This window comes from Paramacrobiotus metropolitanus, unplaced genomic scaffold (genome assembly GCF_019649055.1).
Source record: "Paramacrobiotus metropolitanus isolate TYO unplaced genomic scaffold, Prichtersi_v1.0 Parri_scaffold0000043, whole genome shotgun sequence".
In the NCBI taxonomy this organism is placed as follows: domain Eukaryota; kingdom Metazoa; phylum Tardigrada; class Eutardigrada; order Parachela; family Macrobiotidae; genus Paramacrobiotus; species Paramacrobiotus metropolitanus.
This window is the reverse complement of record NW_026570263.1, coordinates 93689-105967: the sequence shown is the minus strand read 5'-3', so window position 1 is coordinate 105967 and position 12279 is coordinate 93689. Positions and strand designations below refer to the sequence as shown.

The window sequence follows — 12279 nt, the reverse complement described above, 5'->3', positions numbered from 1 at the left end:
GTGTAAATCAACAAGCCCATAGATCGCGGCAGTCTGGCGAGGATGTTGAGACTGCTCACGCAGCAGTCCGCCATTCACCGTCGCGCTCTTCCCACGCTATTCAGCTGATTGTCGCCGGGAAAATAAATAAACAGCGAAACGATGCACAGACGCTGCAGTATGGCGAGTATACTGCGCATCCAGCCCAAGCAAGATTTCAGCGGTACAGTAACGTAAGCAGTAAAGTTGCCCTGCTGGATTTCCGGTTGGGTTAGGCTGCCTTCCGTCGGCTGCTGTCGTGTACCGGCTTTTGGATGCAGTAAACCGATGCGTGTATTATGCTCACGTGAGCACCGAATACCGACAAAATGTGCAAAACACACCCTTTGCATTTATCGGCTTATGTATGTATCTACGTGTTCGTTACATGTATGAGGTACCTGCATAATTATGTATGTACAAGGTACCTAAGTATGTACAAAACATATTTTTGGCGGCGCTTTTATGCTTGTACTTATTTCACTCGATCACGATAAAAAACTGGCAAATATTCGAGCAAAACAACATCGGAATGGAATGCATCTAATTTAAATATTTCCGGAGAGGGATTTAGCCAAAATAGTTTTGAAGCAAAGCACAAAAACAGAGTACGTACTGACTGTGAGTACTATACAAATCTGTACATAACCGGAAATTCAGTTGCCACTTCAGTTTGGCAGAACAATTATTTTTACTATTACGAAAGAATAATGGCTTCGAAGAAATATAAAGCCATAGTTGAAACGTAAAATGAATGAAAATTTAAAAATAACAGAAAGTGGAACTGATGAAAAATAACGAAAAAATAAGGAAAAGAGAGATCAAAATGGAGAAATTATTGTACATAGATTGCAAAAAAAGAAGAAAACTAAAAATGTAATCGAAAAAATGAGAAACAACACATGTACAGTAGTAGCATGAAAACGAAATAACGATAATTAAAAGGTATCTCGGATAAATACCGTTTTTGCAAAGAATTAAGCAGCCAAGGCCTTTCTCAACCTGCGCCATCTCCCCAACAAATTCTCCCGGACCGGCTCCACCGTCCCAAAAAAGATCAACGGATCCAGCAGCGGCTGCAGCATATTTAGCAGCCAGGCCACCTCCCAGCCCGTCAACTGCGCCGACTCCTCCCGCACAAACAGCACGAACATCATGATCCCGTGGGGCACCCAACACACCAGTACGCTCCCCGTTAGCAAGGTAATGGCTAAGCCCCACCCGGCACCGCGCTGCACCTCCGCCCCGACGACCTTCCGCTTCTGGCGGACATGCGTCCACAACACGTAGGGGTACGCCGCAATGACCAGCAGCGCCACGCCGTAGTTCACCGCGTAGATCACCCCGATGTACACGCGCTGCGCCATCACGTCCAGATAGCAATTCGCCTGCGACGAAAAAATAATTTTCTATCCCTTATTAACTAGCATCACGGGACAAGCAAACTTAGTACCAGGAATAATTTATAACAACACTTCCTCCGTGCTGTAAAATGTTGCATACTGGAGCCAGTTAGTACGTACTCTACGGCTTTTTTACTCGTACTTACTTTAGTGTGCGTTCTAGAATGTTCTCTGTTATTTTGGGTTGTGTTTTTGTTTTCTAAACTTTCTACACGTTCTGCGTCTCATCTGATATTTGCGGTCTCGGTTAAAAATCGGCTTCGGAGCTGCAAATTCTCGTTTGCGTAGATTCGTAGACCTACAATTGTTAGCTATACAAGTATACACAGTATAAGCCCTATTGAGATTATTAGCTCATACTCTGTCGTTGAGCAAGGTCGGTAGAACAGATTATTACGGTAATTATTCCTATCGTACTGGGTTTTTCGTCACCTGCTCGATACTCCAGCGCCGCAGTCGGAAATCCAAAACGATAGCCGTGACCTCGGTGGCGTGGAGGTACAGGGCGCTCACCCCACAAAAGGTCACGGCGGTGGCCGGGGCGTGGTGGACGCGGTAGGATAAGGGCGCCAGGATCGCCCAGTAGCGGTTGAGGGTAATTAAACCGTGAAAATGGAGACAGAGACTGCGGCTCACCAGATTTCCGTAGAGGAGCACGCCGCAGAGGGCGTGGTTAAGAGGCCATTGGGAGTACAGGTCCTGGATGATGGATAAAGGATAGTAGATTAAGAGGGTTAATAAATTGCTGGATAACACCGCCAGGAGGTACACTGCGAAGGCGTTGCGGAAGGAGGGGGTGGTCAGGGAGAGGAAGAGGCACGCGGCGTTGAAAATAATCCCGGTGATTAGGAGGAAGAGTTTAGCGGCCGGGTAGAATGTCCAGCCGAGAAATTCCGGGTCTTCGATGGTGACGTTGAGATATTGGACCGAAAATAAATAGGAAGAATTCATTTTTTCGCTAACAGAATGCCGAATTTCTGCACAACCATATAAGTATTACGTAAAGGTTCTACTTAGAAAATATATGTTATAATTTCAAATTTTTATGACTTGGACATATCCCAAAAAAGTGGGAAGAATTTAGTACATTATGACATGTACATATTCATACATAAAGAGTGTGATGCAACCTTGAAATCATGAGGCTTCGTTCTATGCGACATAAGTAAAGGGAACTGATGCAATATGATCACGTATCTTCCGCTTCTTCAGCCGACAGAGTCTTTACTAAGTGACCGGGAGAAATTTGATCGCCGGTTGATAGCATTGAACCTGTCACAACCGGAAATCACCGGCTCCTGCGCTGTCGGCATGCGCAGATGAAGTCTGCGGATCGGGTGACAATCGACGGAGGATGGAGCGCTGTTTGTTTATGCTAATGGCGCCGTTGGCCTCTTGTGTGTCTTGTCAACAAAATGTACCTGCAGTTCCCGCCGCGTGGCATTCATGCCGATGAATAACATACTTGCTGTTCCCGTTTGATAAGGCTTTGATAAATTATTAAGCAACTTTTTTGTCTTTAGAACATCTGACAACGTTTCTGGAATATTGTTTACAAGAATTTCAGATAAAAAAATATCAACACGAATAAAATTATTATTCGGATCGTAAGAAAATTTATCGTTCTAAATCGCAATAATTTTCGTCTAATTTGTTTTCTTCCGTACAGTCATTTGTAACTGACCATTGTCGCCGGATAGTGTAAAACGTATTACTAACAAAGCCAAGCAAAGGAACCAATAATTCTTAATTTCCAGCGTAAGTCGCAAAACCATATTATATATTAAAGAATTATTTTCTGTTTTAATACAGCATTGATTTTCAGTCTCCTGTTAATTTGCGCAATACGTTGATTTGCGCAATAGGATACGTTGACCTTGATAACAGTTTGATGCCGCCATACAGAGTAGAATCCTCGTATATACTGACAGTCGCACAGAAAAAGCGTTGTGCATCCTGGTGAAGTAGCCTATAAATCCTTCTTGCAGCAGAGCAAATGCGTTCCTTTAACTGCATTTTCTTACGCAGAATATTCTGACTAATTTTACTGCAGATTTATCAAAAGGTCATCACTATGTTGGGGTCTTTAGCGTGTTTGATGGTGTTGGTCGGCGTCAGCGCCGAGATCGGCGTGATCGGTTTCAATCCCGGCCGTGTTTCGCAGACTTTCCTCCCGGGAGACGCCGGTCAGTGAATTGTTGCAAGTGTTGTTTCGTCTTCGTTTCTAGCGTGTTGTCTGTTTTGCTGCAAATTCAAAGATCTCTTCATATCGTAATTTTTCTAATATAAAACTTTGATACATATAAAAAAAAAAATCGTATCTCGTTTAAAAGATCCGACTATAAAGAGATCCGAATTTAACATAATTTTTCTGTATGGTGTTTGCAGGTATTGACATTGATAGCAATACTGATGTGGCGGATAGACCACGAATTCTCATCGTGACACAAAGTAAGCCACTAAATTCAACATAACTAAATTCACTAAATTCAAAATAACTAGCCGGCATTAAAAAATTAAAAAAAATTATAACAAATTTAAAAACCCAAAAAACGGAAATAAAAAAGGAGTTGAAATAATACCGCTGTTTACACGTGTACCTGTTTACCACAAAGTGTATCGTCAACGAAAGTGCCATTTAAATTAACATGAGTTTCAGCTCGAAATGCTGCAGCGCATGCGTAAGAATAATTTCTTTTATTTGCAGATGATGAAAGCGTTTCCGGGGATGGTAACCAAGCGGATGAAAATTCGATGGGTTAGTTGATGCGTTAAACATCTTTAACATTAGTTAAACATGAGTAGATTTTTATATATATAATGCTATTAATTTGACAAGTACATAATATACATCAGATACATATTTGAAATAATAACCACAAATTTTTCAATTACGCATTACCGATAATTAATTATCCAACGCCTGCCATCAGTATCAATTGATTCTGTGCCGGTTAATTAAAAGCGTATGTATTTAACTGCAGTGGACGATATCGGGACGATCGGGATTAACAACGGTCTGATCAAGGAGTACAACTACAAGCAGAAATACCGCAGCGCCGGCTATCCCGGCATCTACGGTCCGCGGCCCTATTACGACGCCGATGACGTGGCCGGTAAGCCAACTGCTTTATACAACACTCACATTACGATTTAACGAGAACGGAATAACTACCCATACAATCAGATTATTACTGTAAAGTTGTCTGCCATAAAGATCATGAAAATTCGAACATAATTCTAGCAATATACAGTCTGTGCTTAAGAAATGCCGGTGTGATCTTTACGATATCTTTTGTAGCTAGCAGCGACGACCAGCCCGCTCAGCAGAACGACATCGGGGAGATCGGGATTAACAACGGCCAGATCACGGAGTACAACTTCAAGCAGCGATACGGCCATCGCCGTCATCGCTATCCCATTTGGTGATCGCGCGTCTCCACCACGGACTGCTCCGCGGCACTGGCAACGCGATCCACAAGAATTCGCCGTTTATTTGTTTGGGACTATATTAACTTATTAAGCATTAAGCGGCTTTTAAGCCTTGATTGTCTGGTCTCGGAAGTTTTCCCAAAACTTTTATTAGTAATACTTATATAAAAATGATGTTATATTAAAGCGTATATGAGCAGCAACGAAAATGCAAAGCGCAAGCGTTTGTTTGTCAGGGAAATGCAGAAGAAAAAGAAGATCATGACTGATTCGTGATTCTGCGTTCCACATTACCGGTAAATTCAAATTAGCAAAGGTCACCAAAATTAACAAATTAAAAATAACACGAAATCAGGACAGAAGATTTGATCGATTCCGGATGGAATCGGCGCTGAATGAGATTGCACTGTGGAGAAAAACCATATCAGGGTCATCTGGAAAACCGTACTGCAAAACGGATCATGAGCGTGTGTGACCCGATGACCTTGCGACTTGTTACATCAGTGCGAGTTGCGGATACACTTCGGTTGCGATATACAAATGCACAGTGCACACAGGGAAAGCCGGATGCTGTACAAAAAATTGCCCTGGTAGCGCAACTCTTGATTTATATTTTATTTTTTGGTCGGTCGTCAGTCACCGATTTGTAACTTGTACAACCACAAAAGTAGTTTATCAGTTTAATAATGCTCTAATAAAGCCCTTGATTTTCTTTAAAGATTCCTGAGATTTTTAGACGTCGGCGCCGGAAAGATGCGAGCGTTATTTATCACCGGTGTATTAGGTTGGCTGTTCGCCGTGGGTGACGGTCGCGCCATCGCGGGTAAGCAACGGCAAGTGCTGCTGTAAACGGTATTTTTCCAATAATTTTTGCTGGTGTTCTTTCTGGCTTGTATCGTGAAGTGTGAAACACTGCATGCATATTATGTTTCACCTGATATTTATTAATTTAGAATGAATTATTCCTCAGTAAAAAATTAAAGTGCATATTTATTGAAATCGCTTTTGACAAAAACTAATTAGTCTTCTCGTAATTAATTATTAATTTTACTTTTATTAAAATAATAATTGTTATTTCGTTAATAAATATTATTTATTATTAAATACTATTTTTTATTAAAAGACGTGGTTTTATTTAAAGTGAGCTGCATATAAATACGTGAGCAAAAAATTAAATATCATATTTGAATTAAATAAAATTGTGGAAAATTAAACACCTGTATAGCATGAGGCTGATTAATTATTTTGTGATTTCTCCGCGACGCAGGCGGCGATATTGCCTTTTTGCCGGAGAACCCTCCGGGCGGCTGTATTCAGGATGTCAACTTCAAGGACGGCAGTGGACGGTACAACACCGTCAACTTCGTGGATCGCCAGCGCACCGGCTGTCTGCAGATGGTCAAATTCCCCGAGCGCGGTCGCGGCCGTTTCCGGGATGAAGACGCCGTGGGGGTGCTGGACGATGCCGACATACCCAGCGATGGTATTCTTTTACTTATCTTAAAACGTTAAAACGATCCCGGCACAGCCAAAAAAATGATTCGGCAAATATTAGAAACAATGGCACACATCGCTTTCATTATCTGACTGTGCGCAGATTTTCGTGACAAGACGATTTTGATGCAGCAGCATGGCACAGCAAATAGGTCACAAATATTCTGGCTGAATTTATATTTAATAATATTATTTACTTTTTTATATTTTATATATTTTTATTTTGTTTTTATATAATTTTTTAGAATTTTGATATTTCATTATTTGTTTAATAAATTGGTGCTTCAGAATTTGACATTAAACTTTTAATTTTATGAGAATACTAGTGTTGTGCTACTAAATAAAATTAAATAACGGCCATTTACTTAGTAAAAGTCCGCCTAATATTAAAAGTCTAGCAAATAGTAAGGTTTTGGAAACAAAATAAGTAAAAGTAAGTAAATGTGCTGCCGGAATAGTAAAAAGTAAGTAAATATTAAGGTTTAGCGTTGACTAAATAAAAATCAATTACTAAATTATTTACTAATTCGTTTTATCAAGCGTTATGTAAAATTGGCGTGTTAGCCGCCGCCTCTCGCAGGTAAAGTGAGTGTGCGCAGTAGTTGGCTGACAGCCTACCGCCCTAAAAAGCAGCAGTATTTACTTTTCAGTATGCGCCTGCATGGCTGTATAGCTCTATTAATGCATAAGAAAATTTTCTGCGCCATTTTCAGTACTTTTCAGCGCTTTGAAACTAACGCAATTCGACACTTTCAGTCCTAATTACATTTATTTAGTAAATTTACTTTAATTTAGTAAGTAAATGTCCTTGGAAAAATTGAAATAGTAAGTAAAAGTAAGTAAAAGTCCCGAGAAATTTTAAATAGTAAGTAAAAATAAGTAAACTTCCAAAAGCAGATAGTAAAAATAAGTATATTGGCAAGGACTTTTACTACCCAACACTAGAGAATACGTACGTGGAAATGGAAATAATTTTCATCGCATAATTATCAGTTATACTATTTTTTTACTGTTCACATCGGTGCATTTTGCAGCAGCGCTGGCCGATATCGGAGCCATCGGCGTCAACACCGGCGATATCTCGCAGAACTACATCGGGCAGCCGCCCGCGACGCCGGGCATCGGGCAGATTGGCATCGATGCCGGACGACGCTTCGGTTAGCTGACTTTCATTTGAACGGTCGCTGGTAGTTTTGTGAATAGACGTATGGTACATATATAAAATGAAATATACGGTTGTAGTGACGCTGATTTTGCCGTACTTTCCGACGCCCGGCGCTGCCGGTGGTAGTAGCAGTTCGCCGTTGAGCATGGACCTCAACGATATCGACTATCTGGGCGAGAACGAAGGCAACATCCAGTCGGTAACGTTCCAGGTGTCCCCACACAATCGCTTCCGGCCATATGGGGATTATAACCGGCCCTCCCGATTCTACCGCGATGACGATCAGGCTGCAGGTGAGGCTTATTCGAGAAAAATGTATTTTTCGTACGTATAACCGATACAAATTAGATATCGAGTTCGGTACGCGTCCCTGCAACCCTGCCCTGATTGTACTTAAACAGTAAAAATGACTTCTTGCTGGACTTTTTTGGACCATCTACCCTGTACTGTGCGCCCTGTATCTCCGTTTGTACAGCCCGGTAATTTATTTCCTGATTAACTGTAAAACGCTGCAGAAAGCATCCACAATCCTTAGTGTCACTCCTAATCTTAGGAGGTACGTCACCTTTTAGTGCTCTGCTTTGCCTTTTTCACTGCGTGCTATAGCGGGAACTAAAAAAGAATTTCGAGACAAACCTACATATACCAAGCATGTCTATAGTGAGCTGATATTTGGTGGACCAGATTCAGGGAAGCCAAGCCATACCACGTCACTACGGTCTTCTACATGATACACAATGTTGCAGGCTCGTATTGAAAGACTGTTTAACCGGCATTAAATCAGTAGTAACTGCGATCGCATCGATACAGTACTCGTATGTAAAAAAACTGAAAATACCGCCTCAGTGTCTAACCGTTCAACCAGAACGCCTATTAATACGCCGCTCTTCGTCGACGATTTGATTATCGGTGTGGCGCAAACGCAAGAATGACATTAATTCTACCGCTAAAAAATTCTCTGTTTGTTTTTTATTTTTTGCGCTACTGTAGCGTTGGCCGATATTGGCGAGATCGGCACGAACGAGGGAACCGTCCAGGAAGTGAATTTTCCGCAGCGCGGACGCGATCGCCATCGGCGACCTTTGGAGCCGGCTCCGTTCCTCCAGGGCGGTGGATACTGAGCGGGGCGGAAATCAACATCTGTTGACTATATTATCGTGCTGTTTCGAAAAAATTTAAGTACATTACAGAGTATTACTGCATGCACACCGAGCCGCTTATGGGCTGTACCCGTAACAGCGGCCAAAGGTCACGCATGATCTTAACACTGTTCCAAGTGCTCTTGCATAATTGCGCCAGCTGTCCGCCGAACGTGGTTGCGCCGCTGCCGGTTTTTATGTGGCAGGATGCTTGATTTGTCTTTTTGATTTCTGACATCTAGTCGTGCGATAACGATCAAACGATAATACTGTATGCTAACCAAATAAACCACAACACTTGCTCTCGCTCTTGCGCCCATCGTCTTTCCGTAAAAATTCATGCATCAAAATTTTAGTGATTTATCTACGTACAGCACAGGTGCATGCTTTCGTTAAATTGCTTCATATCTTATTATTCCTGAAGAGAATTTGAGCAGGCGAAAAAATGTCGACGTTTCGGTTCTTCGCAACTATTACGTTAATATGTAGCCTATTCCTCGCGGGGATTGTACATTCGGTTTATGTCGCCGAACCTAAGAAATTTTCAGGTAAAAACGACAGCCAGCCCTGTATATGTGAGCCAAATAGAAGTAAAAGTACTTATTGATTCTTGTCCATTGGTCTATTTTTCACTATCTGAATATTAAAAAATTAGCTCAGTGCTTGTATAATAATTACTCTGCTTATTTATTGATCTTTTTGCCTAAGCTCTAAAAATTTAGTTGTACTTGTTGATTAATGTTGCTGTTTATTTATTAAATTTTTTTGTGTAAATCGAAAAATTATTTAGTAATTGTCTAATGCATTATAACGTTGAAAATCTCCAAAAAAAATTATAAAAAGAAGAACGGTTTTGGTTAAGACAAAGGTGAAATTATGCGCATATTCCATGAAACTATAAAATCAAACTGCAACATTCGGTACATGGTTTACACGCTATAATAATAATAATAACAAAAAGTTAATAACGGTATTTATTAGCACAAGCCAGTCAAGACAGAGTTATTAGTGTAGTTAAAGAAACCGCATTCCAGGTTCGGAATTACTGCGCATCTTTGGGGGTAAACAGCCACTCACGCACCCCAATGTTAGAAGGCCAGTTTTCCGCAGCAAACATCTTATCAGACTCATGAGCAAATGAACCAACACGAGCGAATAACCATAATAAAAACAAAAAGTGAGGAAGTAAAAAATTGAACTATGATGTCATATGCTTTTTTCCTCATTTTTTGTTAGTATTATGGTTATTTGTATATGCGAGTGTAATTATATTATTACATACAGTGATTATGGAGCCGGGTGAATCGCTGTCGATCAACGCGCGCAGCGACAAACCGGCCGACAAGTACTCCCCGAACAGCGGCTACCGTTTCGCCCTGGAGAGCGGCCGGCTAGCGGTGTACGACCAGTGCAGCGGGAAGCCGACCTTCGCCACCTTCAACGACTCCAGCACCACCGTCAGCCGGCTGGAGCTGGACGCCACCAACGGCCAGCTGATTATGACCGGCAGTCACGGCAGTCGGCGTAACGCGGTGCTGTGGAGCTCCGGCTCCAGTCCGGCCATCACGGATTATTCCGATGCCGAGCTGCGACTTACGGATAACGGCTTCCTGGAGCTGTGTGCCAGGGCCAAGGCGCGCTGCTACTGGCAGTCCAGCGGGGTGCGGGTGCGCACCTGCGAGAACGACTACGGCAACGCCTCCCAAGGTATAGGCACCATTTTAATTGTGTACAGTAGAAAAATGTCTGCGCCGGGGATAACTAATTAAAATAATACAAATTTTAAACCTGTAGAAGCAATTTCGAGTTTTTTTATATTTTTTAAAATAAACTATAATCTTTGCTGATAAGCTGTCAGTAAACTGTACAGGGGAAGTAACGACAAGCCGGAAAAGTAGAAACGTAAAAGCTATCACTCATGGCCCGCTAATTTTAACATTCTGATTTGTGTTACCATCCCATTCGACTTGTATTACTACTGCACCAAGTGGACTTACCACTTGACACCTGCAAAAGTCCACGGTGCTGCAGTAAAAAATTACTTATTATAAAAATAAATACGAATAACTTGTACTCATTGCATTGCATAGTATCATTATTAGTATGTGATAAATGCAAACTTTAAATTGTTGACTGGCCACGCCCCCTTGACCATGGCAGATGAAACTATTTTTTTAAGCATACTACGATATTGCGCTACCATTTTACAAAAAAAACGAAAGTTTTCTGAATTTGGAGGGGACCTATGTGGTGTCCTGGTAAATTAACGTTTGTAGAGCTCCAGTTTTGGTTATTCGAAAATGCATACTTTGAAATCTACTTCGTGTTTCGAAAAAAAGACCTGGCATAACCAAAACTTTTTAACAACAGTCAAATCAACGAGCAAACCAGACAAGCTGAAGTTGTATTTATTTTGTCTAGTGCCACTATACTACGATTCGACTCTTTATTCGGTACCATTGCAAACGTCAATACACAAACAAAGAACTAAAATGCCTGTCTGTTTTCAGTTTAGATATAGTCCATCCTTTGTTCGATGACAGTAATACATATGAGCAAAACATGGTCTGTAAAAACGGAAACATACAAAGCTGAAAATTTTGTATGTACCGTATAAATCCGTAAAGAAGATGCAGTGTATACTTTCCTTATGCAGTGTATACGTTCATAAAATCAAGTAGAAGTACATCGGTTGTTCATATTATCTTAAATCCATTATAAAATAATATTACCACGATTATGCTAAAAACTATCCCATCAATTAAAAGTATGTGTATACCAAAATAAAATTATACCTGCATACAGCCACCTATTAACAGTTTTTGTTTGTTTAATTCCGTGTTTTATAAACAAGCATAACAACGCAACGTTGCAGTGGTGTTACGCGTCGGTGAATCCCTCAAAGTCGGCGACACGGTGGAGTCGGCCAACGGAGAGTACAAGGCGCGCCTGCAACCCGACGGGAACTTCCTGGTCCTGCGCAAATGCGACGAAACCCCGGTGTTCAGCAGCTACAGCTATCCCGGCACCGCCGGCAACGTCACCCTGGAGCGCAACGGCAGCCTGGTGGTGTACGGGACCGTCTACGTCTCCACCGACCGCGCTCTGTGGTTCGCCGAGCCCTGGAAGGTCGGCCGGAAGTACGGCAACTCGCAGCTGGTGCTGGACAACAACGGGCTGATGTATCTGTGTCAAAAAGGCGGGGAGTGCTACTGGCAGTCGGGATTCCTGCTGTACTACGACCACTGTGATCAGGTGCAGCAGGAGGAGGGCGGGGAGAGTCATCTGCCCGGGGGCGGGGAGGGCGAAGGGGTCCCCATGCCGCAGCACCAGCGGGGCGGCGGGCAGCGAATATTTGCGGGGTTTTTTGTACACCTCGGTTTAGTGCTGTTTAGCATTGTGTTTTGGTTGTGAGCAATCGGTACTGGTATTTTCTAGCTAGTCTTACATAGCTCTATATGATATATTGCATTCTGAGTAATATTTGCCAGTGCCGGAAAAATACAGGGTGATGTAATGTAATGTATTCCTCTTTTCTTCCGCCCGGCAATTACACACTGGTTTTTGTATGCGTTATGCATAATTAAAGGGAAGCCGAATGGTAAACGGTGAAATTGCAGCGTCGACG

At 42.0% G+C, this 12279-nt stretch overlaps 3 protein-coding genes across 3 annotated transcripts; 2 read left to right on the top strand and 1 right to left on the bottom strand.

Annotated features, from left to right (window-relative positions):
* Positions 1–802: 802 nt before the first annotated feature.
* LOC129590906 (free fatty acid receptor 2-like) lies at positions 803–2372 on the bottom strand. Its single transcript, XM_055486351.1, has 2 exons — positions 1854–2372; positions 803–1406 (listed from the first exon to the last, which is right to left on the bottom strand). The coding sequence occupies exons 1-2, from the start codon at positions 2370–2372 to the stop codon at positions 996–998; spliced, it is 930 nt and encodes a 309-aa protein (XP_055342326.1). The 3' UTR covers positions 803–995.
* Positions 2373–3403: 1031 nt separating this feature from the next.
* LOC129591013 (uncharacterized) lies at positions 3404–5082 on the top strand. The gene is made up of 5 exons (XM_055486494.1): positions 3404–3607; positions 3810–3872; positions 4129–4179; positions 4406–4537; positions 4723–5082. The coding sequence occupies exons 1-5, from the start codon at positions 3496–3498 to the stop codon at positions 4848–4850; spliced, it is 486 nt and encodes a 161-aa protein (XP_055342469.1). The 5' UTR covers positions 3404–3495; the 3' UTR covers positions 4851–5082.
* A 2463-nt stretch (positions 5083–7545) lies between these two features.
* LOC129590962 (uncharacterized) lies at positions 7546–12265 on the top strand. The gene is made up of 4 exons (XM_055486427.1): positions 7546–7805; positions 8503–9199; positions 9936–10358; positions 11527–12265. The coding sequence occupies exons 2-4, from the start codon at positions 9097–9099 to the stop codon at positions 12063–12065; spliced, it is 1065 nt and encodes a 354-aa protein (XP_055342402.1). The 5' UTR covers positions 7546–7805; positions 8503–9096; the 3' UTR covers positions 12066–12265.
* The last annotated feature ends 14 nt before the right edge of the window (positions 12266–12279 follow it).